The 26,931-nt window shown below is 35.6% G+C and overlaps 2 protein-coding genes across 2 annotated transcripts; one reads left to right on the top strand and one right to left on the bottom strand.

Annotated features, from left to right (window-relative positions):
- Nucleotides 1–1,621: 1,621 nt before the first annotated feature.
- LOC127848392 (interferon alpha-inducible protein 27-like protein 2B) lies at nucleotides 1,622–15,725 on the bottom strand. Its single transcript, XM_052380840.1, has 3 exons — nucleotides 15,696–15,725; nucleotides 4,553–4,823; nucleotides 1,622–3,443 (listed from the first exon to the last, which is right to left on the bottom strand). The coding sequence occupies exons 1-3, from the start codon at nucleotides 15,708–15,710 to the stop codon at nucleotides 2,980–2,982; spliced, it is 750 nt and encodes a 249-aa protein (XP_052236800.1). The 5' UTR covers nucleotides 15,711–15,725; the 3' UTR covers nucleotides 1,622–2,979.
- LOC127848393 (uncharacterized) lies at nucleotides 12,403–13,713 on the top strand. Its single transcript, XM_052380841.1, has 4 exons — nucleotides 12,403–12,550; nucleotides 12,740–13,107; nucleotides 13,294–13,458; nucleotides 13,651–13,713. Exons 1-4 carry the CDS (start codon nucleotides 12,448–12,450, stop codon nucleotides 13,696–13,698), a joined length of 684 nt encoding a protein of 227 aa, XP_052236801.1. The 5' UTR covers nucleotides 12,403–12,447; the 3' UTR covers nucleotides 13,699–13,713.
- Nucleotides 15,726–26,931: the final 11,206 nt, after the last annotated feature.

The following is a 26,931-nucleotide window of genomic DNA, read 5'->3' as shown; positions in this document are numbered from 1 at the left end:
CAAATGTTTAAGTTGACATAAACATTTAGCTTGCTTTACATATCTATCTGGCATGTCTTATATACTAATGTTATGTTGATGTAAGTCACGTTTTTATGCCCCCGAAGGAGGGCATATAGTGATCGCACTGTCCGTCTGTGCGTTTAGGTTTCGAAAAATGCTCATAATTTCTTTGTCGCTTCAGATGTAACCTTCATTTTGGTATGCATGTGTATATGGACAAGGCTTTTCCATGCGCACACAAATTTTGAACCCTGTGACCTTGACCTTGAACTTAAATCGGCGTTTAGGTTTCGAAATCTGCGTTTAGGTTTTGAAAAATGCTCATAACTTCTATCAAAGTGTTTTTCAGGGGCATATGTCATCCTATGTAGACAGCTCTTTTTGTCAATTTGTTTTATATTCCCACAACCCCCACACCTGTATAAAAAGTAAATGGGGGTGTACTGAAATCACAATTGAAGTCTGTCCGTCTTTCTGTAGGGACACAATTGTCTTGAACGTGTTCTCCCACACTGTATAAATTCTATATCAAACTTGCATGCTCTGTTCCTTATGATATGAAGCTGTTCATGTACTATTTAGTATCATCCTACTTTAACAAGTATAACAGTAATGCCCCATTTTCAACTTTGAGGTTCTTAATCATCTTGCTACATATTACAACATGTGATGTTGGGAGATATTATTTGTTTCTATTGTGACAAACTATAGGTTTACATCTTAAATATTATTTGTATTCTTTTGTTGTAATAAGTCCATTGTTGTCATGCAATGTTTGCAGTTAGTTTTTATGTAAAAACATAATAAATTATAAATAAAAAAAATGCATTGTGTTTGTGTTCTTATTTAAAAAAACAAGGTTTCATGCCAATGTACTGTCTGTTTATGACATATAGACTTTGTTTTTTGTTTGTTGGTGTGTTTATCACATTTCCTGGATTATCTAGTTGACAAGCGCTTAGTCCACATATGAGTAGTGTTTTGAGAAAACTGGGCTTAATGCATGTGCATACAGTGTCGTCCCAGATTAGCCTGTGCAGTCCACACAGGCTAATCAGGGATGACACTTTCCGCTTTTATGGTAATTTTGGTTCAAAGAAAGTCCCTCCTTACTGAAAATCAAGTTTAGGCGGAAAGTGTCGTCTCTGATTAGCCTGTGCGGACTGAACAGGCTAATCTGGGACGACACTTTACGCACATGCATTAAGCCCAGTTTTCTCAGAATGCGGCTCATATTATACATGTACCAGTAACTGACAACTGCCCAGTGTGAATCAACGGTAAGGAGAGAGTGGCCATACTAAGGATTTGATGAGCAGACATGTTAAGTACCCAGTAGATAATAATAGAATGTTCAAACTGATATATTGTATATTTACTTCAAAACGCATGCCATGTATTTGATAGGTCTTTGGTATTGCTTAAGTTATACTGAAATAACAGCAGACTTATGCCACCAAATACATACCACATGATTTTAAGAGAATTGAAATACACTTGGTAAACCAGGGTCCTATACAAACACCCCTGGGTAAACTGAGCAGTAGAACATATTAACTCCATATCAACACACGCCTTTACAGCTCTCTATCACCACACAGGCAAAATATTTAAAGACTGGATTTGTACTATGTTTATTTCATACATTCAACTAATTACAATTGTACATACATGTAATTGCAAATAATAACCTGCAAGCATATTATATTAAATAACAAATGCTTCAAAAAACAAACTGATGTGCATTGTATAAACATTTTTAACAGGTTTATAAAATAAAAATATATATTGTTCATTTAACTTGCGTTACAACAAAAGTAATTCAACTATTGAAAAGAAAATGCTCATTCAAAAGAAAAAATACTTGCTTTTTAATGCCATAGCAAACTTGCAAGACATCAAGGGATAAAAAATCAGATTGATTTGTGAGCATAACTAGATGGGTTTAACACATTCCTGGAAATGAACAACTACAAGCAAAAATTAGTTTCTTTCATTAGGTACATTCATAGCCCATTTGCTTACTCCTTTAATGACATAAACCTTTTTTATTTTAATTTTTTGGTTGGCTTGATAAAAGTTCATATAGAAAATCTTCAAACTCAAAATTGTAAAAAGATGCATTACACTATATCTTTATATTTTTGAAGAATTCAAGGAAGCAACATTAATTTTAACAAATAATTACCTTATAGAAATTTGCATAACAATTACGTAGCATCTATCTATGAAAATTATGAAAATTAATCAAAATGCAACTATGATTTGATTGTTCAATGCTTAACCTAATTTTATGTTTGGTCTGTGTTTTACACCTTTCAAGTCTAGTAATGTTGATGTTAAGCATCAAGGAGCTATTGAATTATTCAGAAATATGAGAATCCATATCCAAATAAACTGTGCAAGTCCTTTAATGCAAGCCTTTACACAAACAAGAGGTGTCTTTGTGAAACACAATGCCCCCTACTGTGCTTTGAAGCCATATATTTGACCTTGAAGGCTGACTTTGACCTTTCACCACTCAAAATGTTCAGCTCCATGAGATACACATGCATGCCAAATATCAAGTTGCTATCTTCAATATTGAAAAAGTTATGACCAAGGTGAAAGTTTTGGGACAGAATAACAGACAGGCCAAAAACAATATACCCCCGATCATTCGATCCGGGGGCATAAAAAGATAACATCTTTCTAACAACGAAAGATATCCCGTTACACTGGACGTGTTTTTGATAAGTATGGCACACAAAATGATAACATTTGTAAATGACACAAATTTTAAACTTTTCATTGCAACTCTACTTCAACAAATAATAAATACTATAAATTAGATACGGCAAAACAAAATGATAAAGAATTGTTTATGATAACAGAAATCACATATATAGCGCAGGTAATGAAATGCAAAACAGTTAACTATATGCCAAAAAACTGTCATTTGTCATTTTCTTTTCCATTGCGGCCATAAAACTCTAATCAAATTTTGTTTTTGTTTTTTCCATTGCTGCCATTTGACTGCCCATCCTGTGTCTTCTTTGACTCTGCGGTCTTTGTCCCATATACAACTGCAGTTAAAGTCGGCCCAACCCACGCTGCGGCTCCTCCTATGGCCGACAATGAGGAGGAGGCTGCATTCTGTAAAGCACCTGGGACCTTAGAAGAAGCACCCACTATTGCAGCCATTGAATAAGAGGCAGCTGCATGCGTTTTGGACGCAGCCCCATATAAAGCAGCGGTGACCCCAGCAGAGCCAAGCCCCTTGGTCTGTGACGCGGCCTGTTCGGTAGCTTTGACCTCTGTCGAGACGGGCCCCGTTGTTTGTGGCCTGGACACAAAAGACTGTACAGCAGCAGTGGCCAATGCTGAAGTGCCCCCTATGGCAGCCAATAAGGAGTAAGCAATCCCTGTAGCACCTGCTGACTGCAGCATCGCTATTGTACCTGTGTGCACAACAAAATCATTAACCCTTTGCATGCTGGGAAATTTGTCGTCTGCTCAAATGTCGTATGCTAAATTTCTTAAATTACCATTTTCTTCAAAAAAAAAACTCAAAGAATACTATCAGAATAGCAAACAGTTTGGTTCCTGATGAGACGCCATGCTTTGTGGCGTCTATTCTGGATCCAAACTGTTTGCAAAGGTCTTCAAATTCGGTTCCAGCACTGAAAGAGTTAATGCTTGAATTTATTCAAACATTTTTATTTACACATGACACATATATGGAAGACAAATTTTTAAAACATAATCCAGTTTCTCTGGCATCTTGTGTTTCAATTCATGCTCGCCATATTAGATAACCATGGGCAGAAACACTTTCTTGCGCATTTTTAAACAAATCTCATTTTATATATGACCAAACTCTTTAATAAAAAGAATAACAATCTTAACCAGTAGTTGCAACACTTGAAAGAATTTTAGACAAACACAATATTTTAATTGACTTCAACATCTTGGATACCAATTAAGTTGAAAGTGTTGGAGTGTGGTCATAACACTTAAAATTCGCCAATTCCTTGCAATAAGCCAATAACATAAGACATATGAGAATTTGAGAAAATACGCAAGCACATGTAATGATGTAGAACATGTTCATAGTACATGTCATTTTTAGAGTGATATTTGTTGAAAACCCCAAAGTGTCAACAGAAATGATAGACACTATTCATGCTGCTACTCTTATTAGTAGGGGAAGGAGCAAAACCATTTCTTTGACATTTTTTGGAACCGAGAGATCTTCATATACATTTTTTTGTTTGGATTTCTTCATTTGACAATCCGTATGTAACAAATACTAAAACTATCATTTTAAAATGACATAAAAAATTATTGTTGTTGCAAACCCAAACATATAATTGATTTCCGCACCCTGCTATAACTTTTTTATGTTGATATTACCCAATAACATAGAGAAGTATTTAACAAAGATATGCATTTGACAACCTCAGCCCAATAATGTATATCTGCAATGCAGAACAAAAGCGCCTATAGATTACGTGTAATTAAATTTAACTTTAAACATGTATTAATCACAATGATATTATCACATTACTTCCTGCCGCCACACCGCCTCCGTTAGCGATTGCCGCTGCCGACATGAGTTTTGCCGCAACTGACCCGGCAACTACGCCCCCAGCACCGAACCCGCCTGCCGCCAGTACTACCGGAGCAGCCACAATTACAGCACCACCAATGGCCAATGGGACCACAACTTTTGTCACATTTGAGTTCCATTTTTTGGACTCTGAGTCTTCAGTGTTGTTAACGCTCATGTCATCAAACTTGAAGGACATATACGACCTGCATATGCCACGTTGCTGCACCTGTGGTGTCAATCAAGTCATTTATTATATACATATTTAATGCTTAACAAAATAAAGGTTGTATCAATCGTTGAAATAAAAAAATCCCATATTACGCTACTCGCTGTTTCCAATTCCGTATTACCATACTAGCCGGACTACTTCGACCCATTTAATGGCGTCACACGCACCGAAAATAGAAATATCGGTGGTCACATGACGAGACTTACATAGTACCCTATTACGAAATATGTTACGTAGTACATCGTGTGACGTCATTTCTTGTGTTTTTTTAAAAGTAAACTAGAAAAAAGCTAAAGACGGATAGAATAACATAAACACATTTTTGACATTCGATATTTGTGTGCTTATTCATATTTTGGTTTAAAACCAATACATTTTTACACTAATTTACAAAATTTCAATCTCAAGTTAGGAAGGATATGCACTACCTTAAGTTGAATAAATACAAAGCTATATACATATACAAGGTCAAGTTAGCAACATTTCAAAGAAAATTATTGTCATAAAACAACAAGTGAGTTTTTATTCAACTGCCTTTTTTGGATAAATTTCCTAAACAAAGTTCTAAAATTAACTAAAACGTAAGTACTTTTTTTAAAAATCCAGGTATGGTGGATAATAAGAGTCACAATTCTATTTCAAAGGCTTAACAATTTTGTTATTTACCTCTCAACCAAATTGCAAATTTTAAACCATCTCAACTTGAAATAGATTGCAGACGACATATAAAATTGTAAAGGAATATAAAGAAATTGGCAAACCGATTGATTCTATATTTCGATTCCTTCTACCCATTTTGAAAGCGTGGCACTCGCTGTGCTCTGTAGAAAAACGTGCATTACAAATCGGTCGAAATCACGTGCAGTGGTGAGAAAACCGGGTATGTGTACACAGATACCTGAGAAAACACATACTTATTTTGACAGTTGGGTGGCAACTAGTAAAACAACTATTAACATTAATCAGCAAGAGATCGCACTAAATAACAGAAATGACCACGTAGAGATATCATCACTTACCATATTTCAAATATTTTCCAGCTGAAAATTGTCCCCCACACGTCTTTTTTAGTTTATTTGTATTGTTTTTCTGGAGCCGAAATGCATCTCACAGAATATCCATCCAACTTCCGTTGTTTTCACTTTCGTTATAAAAAAACTCCGTTTAAACGAATTATTTCTACTTTTAGATTGTTTCGTTGATGTGTGCAAACTGCATGATCAGACCTCATAAACACTCCAAAAAATAACTTTGTAAGAAGCATTTCACTAATGTTTACAATTGTTGTCACAATTGTTGTCGAATCACATGCACTTGTATTATTGCGCACAAAATAGTACGCTTACAGACTGACAGAAAGATCGATACGAAACTCCGTTCAATTCATCACGGTATACTATTTTATTTAAAATATATAATAATAATTCGCTTCAACAACCTGAATGTAAAAATAATTCTTTTAAACGGAGTTTTTAATAACGAAAGTGAAAACAACGGAAGTCGGATGGATATTCTGTGAGATGCACTTCGGCTCCAGAAAAACAATGCAAATACACTAAAAAAAGACGTGTCGGGGAAAATTGTCAGCTGGAAAATAATTGAAATGGGGTAAGTGATTATATCTCTGTGTGATCATTCTGTTATTAAGCGCGATATCTTTCTGATTAATGTTAACAGTTGTTTTACTAGTCGCGACCCATATGTCAAAAAATGATGTGTTTTCTCAGGTATGTGTATACACATACCACGTTTTCTTACTACTTCACGTGATTTCGACTGATTTGTAATGCACGTTTTCTACGGAGCACAGCGAGTGCCACGCTTTCAAAATGGCTAGAAGGGATCGATACACAAATGTATAAAAAGAGTCGGTTTGTCAAAAAGAACACATTATTCAAAACGGTACAAGGACAGTAGTTGTTCAGGAAGGAAGAATCAAAGCGCCGTAGGGGCTTAAGGCCTGGGGCTAGATTTAGTGTGCTTGGGAAGAAGTTTAGTTCTTAAAAAAAAGATAGTTCGACTATTAGTCTTTTTTTTATAGATGTCAATATCTTTATACATAGTCAAACTATCTTTTTTTAAGAAGACGTACTGTCGGAAGTTTTTTATTGATTTAGTATGTGTATGCATTATTATAAACAGGTTTATAAAAATCGAGGCTGCAGCTGCATTTTTCAAAAAGTCACAATGGATAGTCGATCATTAAGTCATGGCCATCCTACATAGGCGTTGAAGATATGTGGCTGGGAACGAGATTATGACCCATCTGGGTCTGTCACTTTTTGTGTGTCATAAATGCTGAATGCCCGTTTTGGATGAAATGACGACCTTGTTCAACCAGTATCGGTACATGTTATGCTGATCAGTTTATGTCGATAATATCTCCATTGATCGCGTATCTGGATGAACATAATTAATTTCAAAGTACGGAATTAATTGTACTTATATTAATCCGTAAATACTGATGGTTGCCATGGGAACAAAAAATGTTCTTTTTTCATATTTATTACTATTTTAAAGAATTTAGCCAAAAAAGGCACAGAAAATCAACAAAATATGTTCTGGACAGATATGGAGCATCATTAGCATGTTCGAACTTGGCCTAGAGACCATCTAGATAAAACTTGTGAACAAGTTTGGTGAAGATCAGATGAAAACTACTTGAATTAGAGAGCGGACACCGAGCTGAATGTTTAAAACGCACTAAGTGACCCAGTGAACTAGTTTTTAGCCCGGCATGCCCCATGTTCACACTTGGCGTAGACATTATGTAGATACAACTTCTGACAAAGTTTGGGAAAGATCGGATGAAAACTTCTTGAATTAGAGAGCGGACACCATGCTGAATGTTTGAAACGCACTAAGTGACCATATGAGATAGTTTTTGGCCCGGCATGACCCATGTTCGTCTTGACCTAGACATTATCCGGATGCAACTTCTGACCAAGTTTGGAGATCGGATTAGAACTACTTGAATTAGAGAGTGAACACGAAAAGTGTTATGGAGGACAGACAGACTGACAGACGGACAGTGCGAAAACTATATGCCGCCCGTAGGGGGCATACAATATATTTTCATGTATCTGACATGGTGTGCAGAAACAACAAAAATGTAAAAAAATATTCCCTTCTCATACTTAATATATTACCTATGGATGACTGACTGAAAAACAACACAAGATACACATTGTTGATATTTTGTACTCAAATTCATGCACATAAATAAAAAAGTATTGTATTTATTCTTTAAAGAAAAATCACCTGTTAAGTCTGGATTAAAAAATCTTATCTGTTAAATCAAAGTACTGACAGTACTGGTGTGACGATGCTTTTGAAGAGGATTGATATAAAAGCATCTATTTAAATTTATCTACATCACCACAATTGTGTATGTGGGTACGAAAATTTTGGGTAGGAAAAAAATGGGTACGAAAATTTTGGGTACAACAATTATGCCAAAAAAAAAATTAAGTACGTTAAAAGATTTGTTTACGAAAAAAAATTGGGTAGGAAAAAACTTGGGTACGAAGAAAAATTTGGTTACGAGCAAAAATTTGGGTACGAAAAAAAAATGGGTACGAAACAAATTGGGTACGAAAAATGTAGGGTACGATAAAAAAAATTAGGGGTACGGGGAAGTAGTAACCGTGGGGAACTTGATCCTTTCAGCGAAACTGGGAGGCGGGTTGCATTCTCGATCACATATAACAAGAAATATCTTTAAAAAGGTATTCAACGTGTGTTTTCTGTACCACTTATCTTAAAAAAACTGTCTGTTACAGTCAAACGTTTTTGGGTTATAACATTACGTTTCAGCATATAAATTCAAAACTTGACATGCTGTTTAATTACACCATGCTCTTTAATTTCACATGTATATCATACAAAGCTTTATATTTCGTTGTTTCCTTTCCTAAGTAAATGATGCTATGTGTACGGACGTGATTTCACAATCCCATGTGCATAAACATATACTTTTTCTCTTTTGATTATTGTTCTTTTTCTCTAATTCAATAAGCTTAGGCATGTTTGTTCGTTAAGTACGGCAATAATTTCATGATGATTCCCGATCGAAAGTGGGTATGAGCACATAGTCGTAAGAGCACTTGAATACGTGAGTTCGCCCATGAACACATGGTAAGGTTAACTAAATCTCCGCGATATGACCTAATATGTGTTTAAAACAGCAAACAATATTCAACAAACGAATGAATTGTCAAACATAGTATGTGCACTGATGTGGCTTTGTAATTTATGTTTTATAAGTTTATTAAATATGCAAAATGAGAAAGCACGCAGAAGAGCGAGTATAACAGATATGATACGGTTATTATGCTGTTTATATACCATAGTCGCTACAACGTTTACAAATGGCAGGTTCGAAATAATTCGTTTTCTTTACACTCTTGATCGCGTTGAAAGATAATTATACACGTTTTAATTCGCATTTTATTTACTGAATCACGACAAATGTCAAATACAATAAAGAAAATGCATAGTTGTTTCATTGATCTATAAACATATAATGGATTGAATATAACTGATTTAAAATTAACGTTTTCAAACTATTATTAAATCCTTTCCCAGAATATGCTGTTCTATTTATCGCTGAGCTTCCTATACCTTTATCACATTGTGTACACACCGGTCTTACTGACAAAAACGTAGTGACGTCACCATCTATGTATAGAATGCCTTTATCAATGATAATCAGCAAGGTATGCCGATTAGAAAAATCGAGCTATCTCAATCGGACTGGCTCGGTCTTTTACATAGGTTGCCATTGTGAAGATTGTTTTCATGATATGATAACTTAGACGATGCCTCGCAGCATCGTCAAAAATGTCAATCAAAACACAACATGAACACAATATATTGTCCATATTATCATCCACACAGAGTCCAAACTGTCAGTAAATTTGGTAAGCTCAGGTTGCATCAGGATTTGCCAAATTCACTTGTAAAGATCTGCAATAATTAAAATAAAAATGACTGATTAGAAACCTTAAACAAACACATAAAAAATACATATCACCAGTAGATACCATAGGCTTGTTAACAATTTAATGAAATTGAAAACCATGTCATGTTTTAGTTTTGCCTTAATGCTTATTTAACGTACTCTATGTGAAAATAACACAAGAAATATTATTAAAATTATATAATCAAGACGAAAAAAAATTATTGCTTGGTACATTATACAATCTGAACCCTCAAGATATGCATAGTGAATAGTATATTGTTAATGTTTAATATTAAAAAATAGTATCCATACTTAACACCATAAAGGTAAACCATCTGTGTTGGGAGAATAAAGCGCACCCCAGTTGACATTTTCACGGATTTCTTTTTAAATATTTCACTATTTTAAATGGGATAAAGTCGAGAGCCGGCTGATTCGTGAGAGTTCTTTATAGGTATCATGATTTTTTTTAAACAAATCAGTATTTTTTCAGTAATGTGCAATGACGCGTTTGAACGGTTAGAAAAATGTCGGATCAGTGTTGGGACTTCATATTACAAACGCGCGATTGCACTTTACTGAAAATTAGTTATTTGTTAAAAAAAATCATAATATCTATAGAACACTCGCACGAATGAGCAAGCTCTCGACTTTATCCCATTACAAATGGTGAAATAATTTAAAAAGACATCCTTAAAAATGTTATCTGAGTCGCACCTTATTCTCCCAACACAGATCTTAAAGTCACACGGTATACACGAAGGTGCAGTGTAAACAATGCAAGGTGTAAATCATATCAAACCTGCTATTTAGCAGCACATCATTTAGTGTTCGCACTCCACTTTGCCCAATCTGTTTTTCATGAGGTGGATTTGGCACATCCATCTTTTAGCCCTATATCATGATAGTTCATCATTGAAACTACCAGGTAGTAGGTTCTGCCCCTGAATAAATAAAATATAGCAAAATATTTATGTATGATTGTGTTATAGTTGAAAATAATATATGACAATGAAAACAAAGGTCTGCTGAAGTATTGAATCTCAATACAATCTTAACGATATTCCGATAGTCCAGAAACATATTTACTGAGAACATTTAATCAGTTTTCTTAAGCTGCAAACTCTTGGTCATGTCTGACAATTCATTGAAAATAGAAAGTTTCAAAAGCATTACCACATATTTGTGTAGTTAATCATGCTTTCTGAGAAAGATATTTTTCTTTCTACTTTCTTTATTTGTTGTTATTAATCTTAGATCATCATTGCGTTCATGTTAAACTTGAACACAACCATTAATATAGACATCCAAAACTATAAATTTTGACAAAAATAGAAACATTTAAATATGTACCAATAAAAATAATCAAATATACATTGTAATTAAACATTTTCCTGGCATATGCATTAATGCTATCATTTCGCATTGAATTGTCATCACTAACCTGTCATTGTGAGATTGCACAAAGATTTGCAACATAAATTTGATATTAGTTTTTAATACAACCTTGCTCAGTTCACAGTCTGTTAAATGTAATACAATAATTTTAATTACATAAAATGAAAGTAGAATACGTCTAAGGGAATATATGCCCGTAAATTGTTCAACGAAATGTTAATATTGTCATTATAGAAAAGTTCAACAACAAATGATAAATTGAGAAGTGTTTAAGATTTTGACAACTACCCTCTAGGCAAACAGGGGTTATGGATGTTTCGGTAAATGACCAGTTCGGTAAATTGATTTATAGAGTAAAAGTCGTGGATGTTTCGGTAAATTGATTTTATATAGGAGGTATACCTACAACGAGGTGTTAATGACACCTATTATCGGCTTACAATAACATTAGGGGCATTTATTTGCAAACTGTGGATTAATTTTGATGTACATTAATTGAGTTGTTTGGTACTAATTAAATTATCTGTTTAAATGTACGATGTTTGCAAAGTGTTATTATTAATTATCCAGGCTTGCAACCTATTAAATTTCTAATCGATGGAGGTAAATTATATATTAAGGTCATGATCGTTTTGTATTTTATATATGTTTTTAAAAATTTAGTTGATAAATACCTTAATTAAAGCAGTTAAAAAAATATAATAATGTGGCTCTTACAAGAGGTGGCCTCCACGTGGCAAGAGCTGGGCAACATATTCATTATGTTGGCAAACTACCTCATGTTTATGTAATGGTTAATTTTCGGTGGTTTAAAATAATAAGATCAAATATGTTTGTTTCGTATGTAAATAAATTTCTCGCTTTTTTTTCCTACAAACAGTTCTGCACATAAGGTATTATTCTTAAAATAATCTAGATATTTATGTTTAGATCGTGAACATGCTTTAACACTGGTGGCCGAGTTTTTACATACACGACCAGTAACTTTCAAACTGTGAAATAAACAAACGTTTTCCTTCTTTAATCATGTTTACCAAAAAATACTGGTGGTGACATCAAAGGATGTTTATTTGTGGTAAAAATAACATTATTATGTAATTAGGTAATTATAAAATTATCATGGTCATTGTCAAATAAGAAATCAATGAGAGGATGAAGAGAAAATTTTCGCGGGTTATCGAGTAATTATGGTAAGTGTTGTTGCTCAAATGTTAAAGTATGTATATAGGCAGATGATTTCTTTTACTGTATCATACAATCATGGCTGAACATCCATGTATTTACTGCAATATTGAGGTCACTTCTCGTGCGCACGCTATTGCATGTGATTCATGTGGAAGATGGAGTCACCGTAGACACACCGGTAAGTCTTAGTAATTTCTTAGTGATAATATAGATACATTAAAATTGTGAATTGTGTTGTCGCCTGTAATGTCGTGATTTAAAACTGATCATAAGTAATGCCTTAATTAACGTAAATTAACAGATAATGGTTGTAAATATAAAAATCATATTATGTTATAACTTTGCTTTATTTATTTTTTATTTTTAGAAATTACCCATCAGCAGTACATGCAACTGCGCAGTGGTGAGGTACAGATAGAGTGGTTCTGTAATGGTTGCAGGAACGTCGACGAACCACCACCACCACTTGAAATCCCGGTATCGCCACTCAGAAATCTTGCACAAGAAGATCTAAGACATGGGGGTAACACTACCATACCAGATGTGTCATTCGACCTAGCCCAAGAGTACGAACGACCAACACCAGTGGTAGACACGTCTTTACCTGATGACCTTGAGCTGAACGACGAAATCCCCGCCGACGACGCCGTAATTACGTATGAGATTGTGGAGTCCGGGACTAAGCGAGGTGCGGCGAAACTGATCAGTTCGGATGGATATTCTTACACGAAGGGGGTATGTATTTTACGTTTCATTAAAATGAATTACATACATTGATAATACATAAGATGTCTGATAAATGCAGCTCACATGAACGTGTTTATAATAATATAAAATTCTGTGATTTTGCATGATAATTCGTTACACGCATGTTGAATTCACTGAAATAAATATTACACATGATTTGTTTTATCATTTTAGGTAACGTCCGGAGAGAGACAATTCTGGCGATGCTCGGTGCGAAACAAGACAGTAAAATGTCCGGCATCCGTGAAACAGTACCGCGACATGTTCACATCGGGTGTAGCAGGACACGTTCATCCACAAGATCCTGGTGCTACAAAAAAGATGAAAATAGCTAAGAAGGTACGATTGTTTGGATATTTTATTATTGAAGTGTAATTTATTTTGCAAAATCTAACTTATAATCTTATCTAGCTTATAATATGGATATTGTCTTATAACTTATTTTATTAAATCTACTTTTACTTTGAAGTGTATTTTATTTTGAACAATATAATTTATAATTATAGATAACTTACGTTATATTTGTTTCAGGTGAAGGAACTGGCGCGACCAGAAAGAAATAATAAAACATATAAATAAATATAAAATTCAACATGAAACCTTTATTCTTTAATCATAAAAAACTTTTTAAAATAGCATTAAACGTAATTGCAGAGCTTACATTTATTCCGCCATAAATCATTATTTCTTATTTTTACTATTATGTTATAATTTTGTTAATTAAATAAAAGCACCAATTTAAAAACCAAACAACAGTATTGCGTTATTTAAATCGTAAAATTAACTAAATTCTTTACCTTAGGCATGGCATTAATTACTCAACTCAAAAGTAATCCACAGTTTGCAAATAAATGCCCCCAATGTTATTGTAAGCCGATAATAGGTGTCATTAACACCTCGTTGTAGGTATACCTCCTATATAAAATCAATTTACCGAAACATCCACGACTTTTACTCTATAAATCAATTTACCGAACTGGTCATTTACCGAAACATCCAGCACCCACATAACCCGGCAAACAGACACATAAACAGCGTCTAAAATCGTCGTTATTACCGCCAAAACGGCTCATACAAACATCATTATTGGTGTTATAGATTCATTAAACATGAAATTCCATCCTTTAAGACCAACTTTGATTTTTTTAATGAGAAAAACAAATGAAAAACTTATTTTAATTTACCTTTGACAAAAACCAGGAAGCTTATCCGAAAATTGTCACTGTCGACTGTGCCCTACTGTATTCATTGTTATTAAAGCTGAGGTTAATTTAAACCATGTAAATATCAAGAGAAAATACGGAAAATTAAAGTTCCACTGACTTATTTTTATTGGAGTTCAACGTTAATGGCAAACAAGTTGTTATTGTTTTGACGAAGTCCGCGAAACGGTAGTTAGAGACCGTCAAGTGAGCAACTTTTTCTCGAATGAATATGTAAACAATAAAAACTATGTCGTAGCCAATGCTTAACAATTTTGATTCAATAATATTTTTTTTACATGTATAAAAGTTCAAAGTAAAACTATAATTAATGGCAAACAAGTTGCTCTTGTTTTGACAAACTCCGCGAAACGGTAGTTAGAGACCGTACAGTGAGATTATGTCGATGGTATGAGACGTTGCTGCACAAAATTGGTAGCAGTTTGAAGGAAAACCATCCTTTTAAGCAAATATATATACATTTCCAATGCGGCACTCTTCGTTTAGTCAAATTTGAGTTCAATGCTAGGGGTCCCACATTTTTCAAACTGAAGCCTCTATATGAACCTTAATGTCCGTTAACCGCAATTTTATTTTCGATACTTCCTCCTTACTTTAGTTTACGTTGGTATAATGCCTAAATGGATATCATTGGTCAGTTAAATATAGTTTGACCAATTAGATGCCCTGTTACATATTTCGTTGGATGATCATCATTATTTATGTTAATGTACATAGTTGTGTTGTTTTTTTTTCGGTCCGACAAAGTTTTCTCCGGACCGGCACATTTTCTGAAATGCCTGTCCAGATGACCGGCAGATTTTTTCCAATTTCGCCAAGCCTGTGATATTAGTTAGTGAAAACATCGTTTTGAATGATTAAACAAATTTCACAATCCTATTTTTTCCAGAAAAGTTGATTTTTCGTTATAATATGATAATTTATCATTCAAAATGATGTTTTCACTATTTAATATCATAGCCACACGCTTACCACCTGTGTCCCCAGCGTGCGACCTTGGTTAGTGGTCATCATACAGGACATGTGTGGTTTCCTTTGGGTACTACTAACACATAACAGGACCACTCTAAAATTAAATACTACGTTTATATATCGATTTTTGGGCGTTCACGCGGCGATATATCTGCGTCCCGCTTTTGTCGTGTCTTCCTCGACTCCACTGCGACCATAATATTTTAACTGCGACTGCACTTAGACCATGAACGCGACAGTATTAGGAGCCCATAGATATGCCGGTAGTGGACACGCAGTATGATCGCTACATAGTATATGGGCGTCTACAAACCCATGCTATACATTAGAATGTAAAAATATTTTTACCGTTGCTTATATAGAACGCAAAAGCATGCATACCTTAAGATTTCTCATTATAATCCTCCGATGCACCCTTTTTTCCTACAAGTTAATTCCTTACCAAACATTACTAGACGTTATTACGGTTTAATGTCCAGTTTTTAATTTCTTTTAATTTCAAGCTAAGGCCCGAATATCATATCAAATAACTTAAGTTATCATAGTAGAAATTAGTTGTAGTTTAACACACATCTATAGATAAATCCCAAAGCATTGTTAGACAGAGACAAAGGCCTTTACAACAATACAATGTTTTATCACGACACATATATCATCATATCATATCATAATTAACATTACACTTGGAGTCTATTCTAACGCATCACTTTTCAGACTTGAATATCTCAGTAATGAGTTAAGATTTTGAAGTGCACATGTGATCATTTGACTATATTCTGTGCAAGATAACGATAAACTCATTTATCCGTGATAATCGGGCGCCCCCAATTGAACCCCATTGTCGGTATTTCAAAGATCATACATAACAGCTCTAATAAAGAAATTCAAATAAAGCGAAAAACCAAACAAAATTCGACCCAATTGATAATAAAATGTTACGATATTGTAGGTCATTTCCATGATCAACATGTTTGTTGTAGATCCAACCCGATCCAAGGACAACCATTTAGTATACAAAGAAAGTCAATATTTGTATTGGGGATATTCTGCTAGCATATACATTGGATTCATTTTAATTGTGAATCGCGGGACAGGCCCGTAAGGGTCTGGCTGCCCGCAGTAATTTTGATTATTGGACTTCAATATTTTACGATCTTGAAAGTTACTGAATATATTTTATTTGTTAGAATATTTTGAGGACTTGTAAATTAGCAGCGTAAAATCTAAATGAACACTTCATCTTACTTGTGTATGTATTGGCATTGGCATCCCATCGAATTATGTTACACACTATTGAAGGTCACACGGATCACGACTGAGGGAAAAACTGTCCTTTTAATTTCCATTATTAAATTAATGTATTCAAATGAGTTTTTATGCGCTCTTTTTCAAACCGGAAAAGAAACGAATGTTTGAAATGAGACTCTAGATAACGAACATCCATTTTTTTAAGTTAAATCAAGCTGAATGTTACCAAGCACATTGCATAATGAAATTAGATTTTGACGATTAGTGGCGACGGGAAAGGTGTGGACTTGCGGCGTAAAATTTTACTCCTTAACTTGTACACGATATTTCTTTCTTATACAACAAACAACAAGCTGGTTTAAAATCATATGCAATAATAATAACAATATTTGATTCGGCCACCATCACATGTTTGTTTATGGTTTCAGCGACTGTATAGAGATATGATCGAAATCAGTCTTATCCATTAGCGAAAGTTTATAGTTTAATTACTTTTCTTTCACGTTATGGCCGCCTTCAAAACGTGTTTTCAATTTAATGTGCGACCAATCACAACGGAGTGGAATAAAACTTTGGTTTACATATAAAACGTAGCATATGAAGACGTTGTTTTGCATTCGGTTCGTTTAAAAAAATTGCCTTAAACAATTGTTTTGAATGAATTATCGGTAGTAGGGTAAAGTGATCGTGAGTCGGACAGTGTTTTCAGTTTCGAACGATTTGAGCTATATTTAGAACTGTCAGGACGGTTTCTTCAAACTGGTACCCAGCCTATTATTCCCGCTACGCATTTCAACCGTTTTTGCACGCAAAACGGTTTAGATTGCGCCTATATGTGTAGTTGAATACAGCTACTCCAGTTCGATTGAGAGTCGGACAGTTTTGATATTGAGTCGGACAGTGAGAGATGTCAGAGTAAATGGCCATATATTATATGGTTTTATACTATTTTAAGTCAATAATGCAAAAATATTTGTTCTATTAGTGCTTTTTCAATATTTGGTTTATATTGAAATGAATTAATCTAATTAAATGATGTAAAATTACTTATATACTTACGTTATCGACCAGTGGTTGCTACACGCGCTTCTAAGCTTGGCGACCCGGGTTCGACTTCTCTCCCGAAGCATACAAGTTCGATTGGTGGTTGCCATACTAGACCAGCGAGGTTTTGCTAAATTTTTTTTCACACTATTCAAGAGTATCAGGTTAATATTGGGCAACTACATAGTTACGATGCCTTGCTTAATGCACTACGTGAGTTAGCGTGTGTGAACATGAACGTCTATGAAGCCCATCGGGTATCGAAAACAAGTTGAAGATTAAAGATTCGTGTTTTCAAGCTAAAGACAAATACAATGTACAGCAGAATTTCTAATTCGTATTTATGAGTAATCCAGTTACAAAACCACTCAAACATGTGTGTACGCGACTTTTTTTTCTTTTGGTGCATTACATGTCATGGCCGTGTGCCTGTTTGCTGCAGTTATCTGAAGGCTTCGCAAGGAGAACTCAGGGTTCCGAGCTTTCAACTTTATCAATATCCACAACATATCCAAAGGCCTGCCACGCTTAAACGATGCGCCTTTCTGAGCGGCAAAAATCCCCACGTACCTTAAAATGTTACTTTTACTAAACCCAAAACCCCTGGCCGCTTATGAAGTGGCGGCCTCAATAAGAGCCTTTTCATCAGTCGAGGACATTTTGTGCTTTTTACCCCAGGTAGCGCCGTGCTTTACCAGTCACCCTATCAGGCAAAGACGATTTGGGAACATTATATTCATCGCGGCGAACAGACATCCCGATTATATAGAGCCACTGAAGTATCAAAAATTAAGCCGATACGTTTTAAATACATTTATTTTATTTATTGGCAAATATAAACAAATATAATGAATAAAACATTGAAAATAAGAAACTGTCAACTGTAGCTGCACTGTCAAATTTCACAGAATGTTAATAAATTTTATATATGTATGAACTCTTTAATATCTCAGGCTCAGCTATGGAGTCTGCATCTGTTTCGCAGCAACGAAGCCGATGCTGCAATTCTGCATCGGCCCGCGCAGCTTTGAAAACTTTTCTGGGGACATTTTTGGCCCGAAGGTAACACGACCCTTTTGCAAAATTCAATACAGTCTTGAGCTTAAGGGCATCTTCACGGCGAAGATAATATCGGCCCTGGTGCAGGTGTGAGTCTCCATAAACTGCAATCGCATTACAGTCCTTTCGGTTACCAGGTTCATGGCGACAATAATGCAATGGACCGACTTCTTGCTGCTTCGCACCTGTATGGTGCATACCGACAACACAAAACTTGCGAATTATCACGTTCTTCATCCTATTAATTACAAAGTGAAATACGACAGCACAAACTAATAACTACAAATGCAAACAGTGTAAAATAGTGGTAAAATCCTATTATTACCAACGTAGCCCAATTTCTCACATGATATTTTTGTATGAATAAACATCGTAATATATCAACGAATTTCTGAAAGCGCAACATGTAAGAATTTGGTTTACGTGCTCATTTTATGCTGGAAATTAACTTTTAAACAAAAGTAGTAAAAAAAACAACACTTTGCACAAAGTCATTAGAACAATCTAGCACAGACCGAGTAAACTGTTTGATGAATGGAACATATAAGAGCTATTGGACTTGTCAACATTTGCATTTAGTTCAACGTAAACCCGTAATAAAATAGGCTTATTTCTGTATTTGAGACCTATCTATAAACTTTCATATGTAAATATAGGTTAAACATTGTTATTCACAACTGACATTGAGTCTGACAGTGTCCGACTCAATATCGAATTGCGTTGTTTTGCTGTCCGACTCAATATCTAAAATAGTTCATGTTGTCGGTGGGGAAATTTGTTGATCAATCTAAAGAAACTACGATTAAACTTATATTTAGTTTACAAAATGATCATAAATCTACAGCTTTAACAATGATGTCAATTGCTTAAACAGATTTAACACTGCTAGACTGTTTCAAACGCAAACAAAACTTACTTCTTTTGCGTTGTCAATTTTGAAATTCGCGCCCGTGAAGGTATTTTTAGAAATGAACTTCAGGAATGCTGGGAAGTACGCTTCAAAAGAGAAACGACTTATTTTATTGGTTTAAATATTTATTTCGGTTAATGTACACTTGTTTACATGCTGAACTGTCTAAAATCGACAGAAAAACGGGTCCAAAAACGTCCGACTTCAGATCGTGTCCGACTCTAGATCACTTTACCCTATGGTGGACGAACCAGTTATCGAACACCTAAGAAATTAAGTTAAATTTGCAAACACTTAAAATAACAAAAACAATTTGTTTTAACAAATGACTAACAGTTCAATCATTAAATAACTTATCTGTAAAGTTTTCAAGCAAATATCCGTCAAGAATTCATAACAATGATTCCTTGTTTATTGTCACCTCTAGCAGATAAAACAAAATGGCGGCCGATGTAAACATGACCTATTACCGAACAGTTCATAAATACTACTCCAGTGAATATAAACAAACATGAAACTGAATAGTTTTTATTGAAACATGAAAATTTACAAAATTAGAAAAGCATGTAGCTTTGAACACAAAAAGACAAGTCTATTCCTCTGCAATATTGTGGCAAGGACAATAGAACGGGTCATTTCTCCTGACAACATTTGTGGCTGTGCAAAACTGCAAGTGCACCCAGTGGCTACAGTTATCAAAGTCACACTTGGCCCACTACACAAATATCAATGATACGCAGTTAGCAAGTTCTTTTGGCTGAAAGCGGCTGCATACACAACAAGTTTCATCATCATCTACATCTTCAGACGATTCAACATCAGTGTTCAGATGGGAGGGTCCAGGCTCTGGGTAAGTGTGTTGTTTTGTTGATTGTTTTTTTTTCAGTTGTTTGTTCCTTGTTGGTGAAACTGTTTCTTTTGTGGGCATAAGCTTCGAATGTTCGTTTGATTTTTCAGTTTGTTGCTTGTTTTTCTGTTCATTTGTTGTTTCAGCTCTTTCCCTTAGTTTCTGTTCAATTACCGGATCTGTTATTTCTTTGCCAGATGTAAATTCAAGAATGTTATTCTTTTTCTTTCCATTGTTGAATTCTTTCTTTTTGTTAATGACAACTTCTGCTTCATAGAAGAAAACATCAGGATTTCTTTCATGCATGTTTTTGTTGATTTCAGGAACAGATGGTTCAGCAACATATGGTAGCGAAGTGGTAAAATGCTCCTTGCTAACAGCTGACTCGTCAACAGGAAAAACACCTGATTTCTTGAAGGCAGATCGAAGATTTTCCACAGACAATGCTGCTACGTATGCAGCAGATCCAAGAGGAGCAACATTGTACTTTGTGATTTTTGTAGAGGGATTTTCTCTGATAAATCTGTGACACGTGGAGTTGTAGATTTTTTGAAGGGGTCCAAAACAACCCACATCAAGGGGTTGAAGGACATGGCTTGTGTGGGCCGGTAAGATGAATAGAATAATGTTATTCTTCTTTGCCCAATCCAGCACTGGAACATTTATGTGGCTTTTATGGCCATCAAGCAGAACAAGGATAGGCTGTGACTTGTCCACTCTTTGCACATATCTGAGGAAATGGGTGTCCATGTAGTGTAAAAACACAGCTGAATTTGACCAGCCACTGTCAGACATACACCCTGATGACCCTTGTGTAGACCCTTGTAACAGATCTGCATTCAGGCGTTTCCCTTTGAAAACAAAGAATGGTGGAAGCTGTGTGCCTAATGCGTTGCCACATCCAATTATTGTTGTAACGCAGGACCTTGACGAAGTAACTGCTGGTGCCTTCAATGTGCCACTTATTATGAATGGTGGGGTATGCTCTGTTTGGATACTTTTTTCGTCAATGTTATAGACACACTCAGGTTTGTTGTGGAGGTCATGTTTTTCAACAACGCTCATCAAATTGTTGAAATATTCATGAACATTGGCCTCTGATGTGGCTTCAGCTCTGTAGTTGGACATTGCCCTCGGACGAACAACTCGCAACTCAGGCCATCGCTGCTGGAAACCCTTAAACCATTTCACAGACAAAGGTTAATCATTTGGCCTCTTACCAAGGAACACTGCATAGTTTGTAGCACTTGCTACAACTTCACTGATGGTATAACCATACCCAAGGACAGCCATTGTCTTGACATGGTCAACTAGTTTGACCTCTTCTTTTTGAGAGAAGAGTGGAGCTGGTCCGGGTTTGAGGCATTCAGGGTCAATAACCCCTTTCACACGGTCCCATAGTGTAGTATGGGGAACACCATACTGTTTTGCAACAGTTCTTACTGGCAAGCCACTGTCTTTTACTTTTAGGTATGCATTGTGAAGAGCTGTTGGTGAGTAAAGACCTCTGTGTTTAATTATCTTCTTAGGTTTAGACTGAAAAGAAAAAGAAAAACAAACTTAACTTTATGATGATCAATTGTCAAGAAAGAAAAGCTGGAATATTTTTTCGGAACTGTGCTGTAGCTCTAAGAGCGATAATAAAACAAAGTCACATGACTATCACATGACTGTCACGTGACCCGGACTCGACGAAAAAATCTACGTCTGCTGCAATCAAAATTGCAAATGGAAATACGCTTTTTGGTGTGTAAATGCACGTTTTGATAAATGCATTCAAAAAGTAATAGCAAAAAACACATAAAACCGTGTAAATAACAATAAATGCATTTCTTTTACCTGTTTTCGGCGCATTTGTTGCAAGCTTAGTGGACAAGTAGGTCACGGACTTCATAAATGACCATTTGTTTATGGATGTGACGTCATGCGCACTTTTGCGCATGCGCATATAGAACCAAAAAAACCGTCCGATATCAGGTTCTGTTCGATAATAGGTACTTACACGATATACTATAAAAGACATTGAAACTTAAAGGGAGACTACCTCGTTATCAACTGTGGACGAAATGACTCTTAGTTATCTCCCCTATGATTATGGTATTAACAGAGACCGATTGAGTGTGTCTGGTGACTCCGACTGTGATGTTGCAAGGATCTCCTATGATTATTTATGCATGGATGTAAGAAGTCATTTATAGTATAACAAATGTATTTCAAAAAAATACAGTGTAAGACATTAAAGCAGCTAGATTTAAACAGGGCCATATACATGCTTGTATAGATCCCTGATTTAAAGCACTTAATTGTAGAAAGGTGTAATGGTGTCGCTTTTGTGTGCCAAGACGTACGCTGGTATTTAAACATGGAACCCATTTGGACAGACAAGCCCAACGACTACAAAAACGTCACTTTTCTGTCGCTTTCCCATGCTCACAAACTAAGCGAAAAGTAAATAAATCTAGAACAGTTTATCAACCGATATGTGATCACACCGGCCGGTTTCATTGGACAGTGAGTGTGGCGATTTATTATCTGAGGCCGTTCCAGTCTATGTAATATCTACCACTCCTTCATTGGAGGCCGCTCCAGTCTACGTAATGTCTCCCACACCTTCAATGAGGCTTTCTACGAAGGCAAATCATCCAACTTAATGCAGAATTCTATATATTTTTTTGTTAACATATTTGAATAATGTACCTCACATAGTTTTAATCATCAACTCGAATGGTGCACATTTAAAGTACTTAAATGTTCGGGTGTTTTCTGGCCAAGTTTTATATAGATTGAGTCATGTGGCTTCTAGAGTGGCCACGAGTTTTTGTCTCACACATGACCCTGTTTTTTTTGTACTTCACTTTACACAAAATAAAACTTAGTATATTTATTGTTAAAAATAAGTATATAATACTAAGTCTCGGTAAGCAGCTGGAGCGTGCGCGTCGCGACCGAGTCGAGAGTCGCCCGCAGAAGATTTTCTCACCTGTACATATTTCCTTATAGAGGGGAAAATTTACGGGTGGCTCTGCTAATCCAGCTGAGTCCGTCACCCTCGAGCCGGACGTCTTCTACACTGATTGTTTGGCTGTCTTCTTTAAAATGCAGCGGGCTTGTCACCCGCTGTTTATCGTCGAGAGTTCGCCGGCCCGGACCTGCCAGAGGTCCCGTCTGAAGAGGGCCGGAGACGGCGGGACAGCGAGACCACCAGTGTGGGGGACATACGGGACGGACCTGGGTCTGTGCACTGCGCGGGGGGAAACCCGAAACATCGAGGGGGTGGCTTTAGAGAGGGACCCCGGGACAGCGGTACTCAGTACGCTCAACGCACTGGGGAAACTGTCTCGGGGATGAAGACGACGGCCGATGACAACAAGTGGGCCATAAAGGCGGAGCTGTGTGCGGATGCGGTGCTACGTTCAGACATGAATTTGTCATGAGATTGTCTATCTACCTGTGCACATTAAGGTCTCATTGGCCACCGCGCACTGGTCTATTTGGAACTAAATTATATCTTTGGCGAATACCCGGGAAGCCGGGGTAAATTCGACCTACTTTGGCTCTAAATTTAACTTTCTCCCCTGATAGGTCACAGGGGCAGGTCGGGCTACAAAGACCTCGTGAAGAGGCCAGTAGGACCTGTATATAAACTCTGAAACACACACTTACACACACACGCACGCACGCACGCACGCACGCACGCACGCACGCACGCACGCACGCACGCACGCACACACACACACACACACACACACACACACCCGTACTTGTAAAACCTTCCAACCGGGGAAATGTGTTCTAAACCTACCAACCGGGGACCACCATTTCCACATATTCTAGAAAGCTGAAAGTGATAAAGAACAGAAAAGTTTCGAACCTAAAGTACGATTTTGACATAAAAATTATGATAAATAGGGTAATAAATCAAAGAAAATTTTACATGCACACCGGGGAATTATGTACGTACCAAATGAGGAACGGCGATGTGTGCCAACTGGGGAACGGTGTATACCAACAGGGGTACTAAGTGCGTACCAACTGTGGAACTTCAATGTGTACCAACAGGGGAATGGTGTATACCAACAGGGGAACTAAGTGCGTTCCAACTGTGGCACTTCAATGTGTTCCAACTGGGGAACGGTGTATACCAACAGGGGTACTATGTGCGTACCAACCGTGGAACTTTAATGTGAGCCAACAGGGGAATTGTGTTAACCAAGAGAGGAACTTAAGCGCGCTATCACCGTGGAACTTCAATAATGTCCAACAGAGAATTTGCGTTTACCAACAGGGGTAATTGTGTGTAATCATGGTACCGTTGTTAATCGGACAATGGCGTGCACGTTCATGGATAATATTTAATTTAGTACAAAAATTGAAAAGAATATGTATGAAACAATATTTAAATTAAATATGTTTATCATATGACCTTATATAAGTTATACAAAAATGCCTTATTTGATTGACTCAAATATTATTCACATCAAAATAAACATTAGAGACGCAAATCAAACAATACATTTATGACTTCATTAGCTATAAGCCGACTACAAGCATGCAGGTGCTGCTTTATACCATAACAATCATGGTGCAATTAATCAACAAATGAATACAATTCGTTCTTAAAACTAAAAAATAATGTTATTTTTTCAGGCCACGCTATTTGTCAAACCGAATGAAGGAGAGGGGGAGGCGGCTTATTTGTTTAATTCCTTTTTTTCCATCAGAAAAAAGCATTCACGATTTTCACGTACTATGAAGTTTTTTATCCTAAAAGTAGAACTGCCCATATGCATGTAGATTGAGTAGTGTAAATTTACATTCTCCTTACTCTGACATTATAAAATAACTCATGCATTTAATCCCCTGAAACAGGTAAACAACAGAAAATGCATTCACACGCATGGCAACTTCCACTTCACTTAAATTGTCTTAAATACATTTATTGCATTTTCAAAAATAATAAAATCTGTAAGTTTAAACAATCATCAACGTTTCACAACGAATGTGGCGAGGCCTGAGAAACTAAATAGTTGAGTAAACTAGCAAAACGACTTGATAACAATGCATTTTGATGCGCCAGTGACTTAGTCTACGGCGGTAGGTCAATCTTAATAATGATCAGTATTTATTGTTATAATATATGTATTCCAATTCTACAACTGTGATACCATTACACATGTGCTGTATTAAAAATACAGTATGTATGCACTTGTTTGAGTAGAGAATGCAAAAAACGGGTTAACGTTAATAATGAACTTATATTTAATTCTACCTGTCGAAATAACAGATTATATTTTAAGGAAAATAGTCACTGGCAATCGCTTTGTTTTCCCTTGCAAACCAAACACCTTTTATTAAGATTTGAATTCACGTATTTTGTTCAAACTACCTTTATGTAAACCAACTTATATACCTAATTTTTGCATAAAATATAATAGAAAGAGTGTATTTTAAGCACTGAAAAGTTATGCCGATGTGTCATACATATATTATTTGTTGAAAACAACATAAAAGTTATAATTAATGTTGTTATATACGTATAATCACCGCTGACGTTGACAGCATTATCAATATATAAAAACACTAATAATTAAATATGAACCAAAGCAAACACTTATCAAACACGTAGTTTAATATTATTTTAAATCACTTACATTATAGTATATATACTTACTGGGAGTGCACATGTGGATCAATTGTTAGACCCTTGTTGGTGCCAACTTAAAAATAATATGTACCAACAGGAAAATTATAACAGTGTGACTCAATTCTGAATATACAGCACCAAATCGAACAAGATCAAAATCGCATACATGTCAAAACACTTAATTACATTCCAGATGGCAGATAACATGGTTAACATAATGATAAATCACTTAAAACAACCGACATTATAGCATCATATCGCAAAGTGTATAAACATGATTAATTATTAGCTGTGTGCATGCATTTACATATCACATATAAATATATGTTTCAAATATGTTTTGTTCTAGGTAATCTACAGCTTGCTCAAGTGTGTGTATATGAAGAGCATTCGAAAAAACAAGTAAATAGCTTGTGTTAGAATGCATAAAAGAGGTCAGTCGCAAACGCGATAAATTGTTTTAACAATATCTTAGTCTGGGAAATGGGTATGTTAATTGATCTTTAACCATAAATGAGACAAAAACATAACTAAATCTGGCATCTTAGTAATTTTCATCGTCGTTGAATTATAAACTTCAATTAAAAACATGGGAAAAAATGCATAACTCCTCGCGAATTTTTGTAGATCAAGCAATTTTGATATGATAAACATACCAATTATATACACAAAGCAAATATGTGAATTGATAGCTAATGTGAATATCTACACGCAAAACAAATGCACACAAATCTGTGTAGGAAATTATAGTAATATTTAACAACTACTTCATCAATTCTAGTGCGATATTTACGTAATAATTTACATGTTGGTAAATTTTTATTTTAAAATAACTATTAAGTGCATAACTGCAAGTCAGACACCT

Source organism: Dreissena polymorpha, chromosome 10 (assembly GCF_020536995.1).
Source record: "Dreissena polymorpha isolate Duluth1 chromosome 10, UMN_Dpol_1.0, whole genome shotgun sequence".
Lineage (NCBI taxonomy): Eukaryota > Metazoa > Mollusca > Bivalvia > Myida > Dreissenidae > Dreissena > Dreissena polymorpha.
Note: the sequence above shows the minus strand (reverse complement) of the source record. Positions and strands in the feature narration are given on the sequence as shown.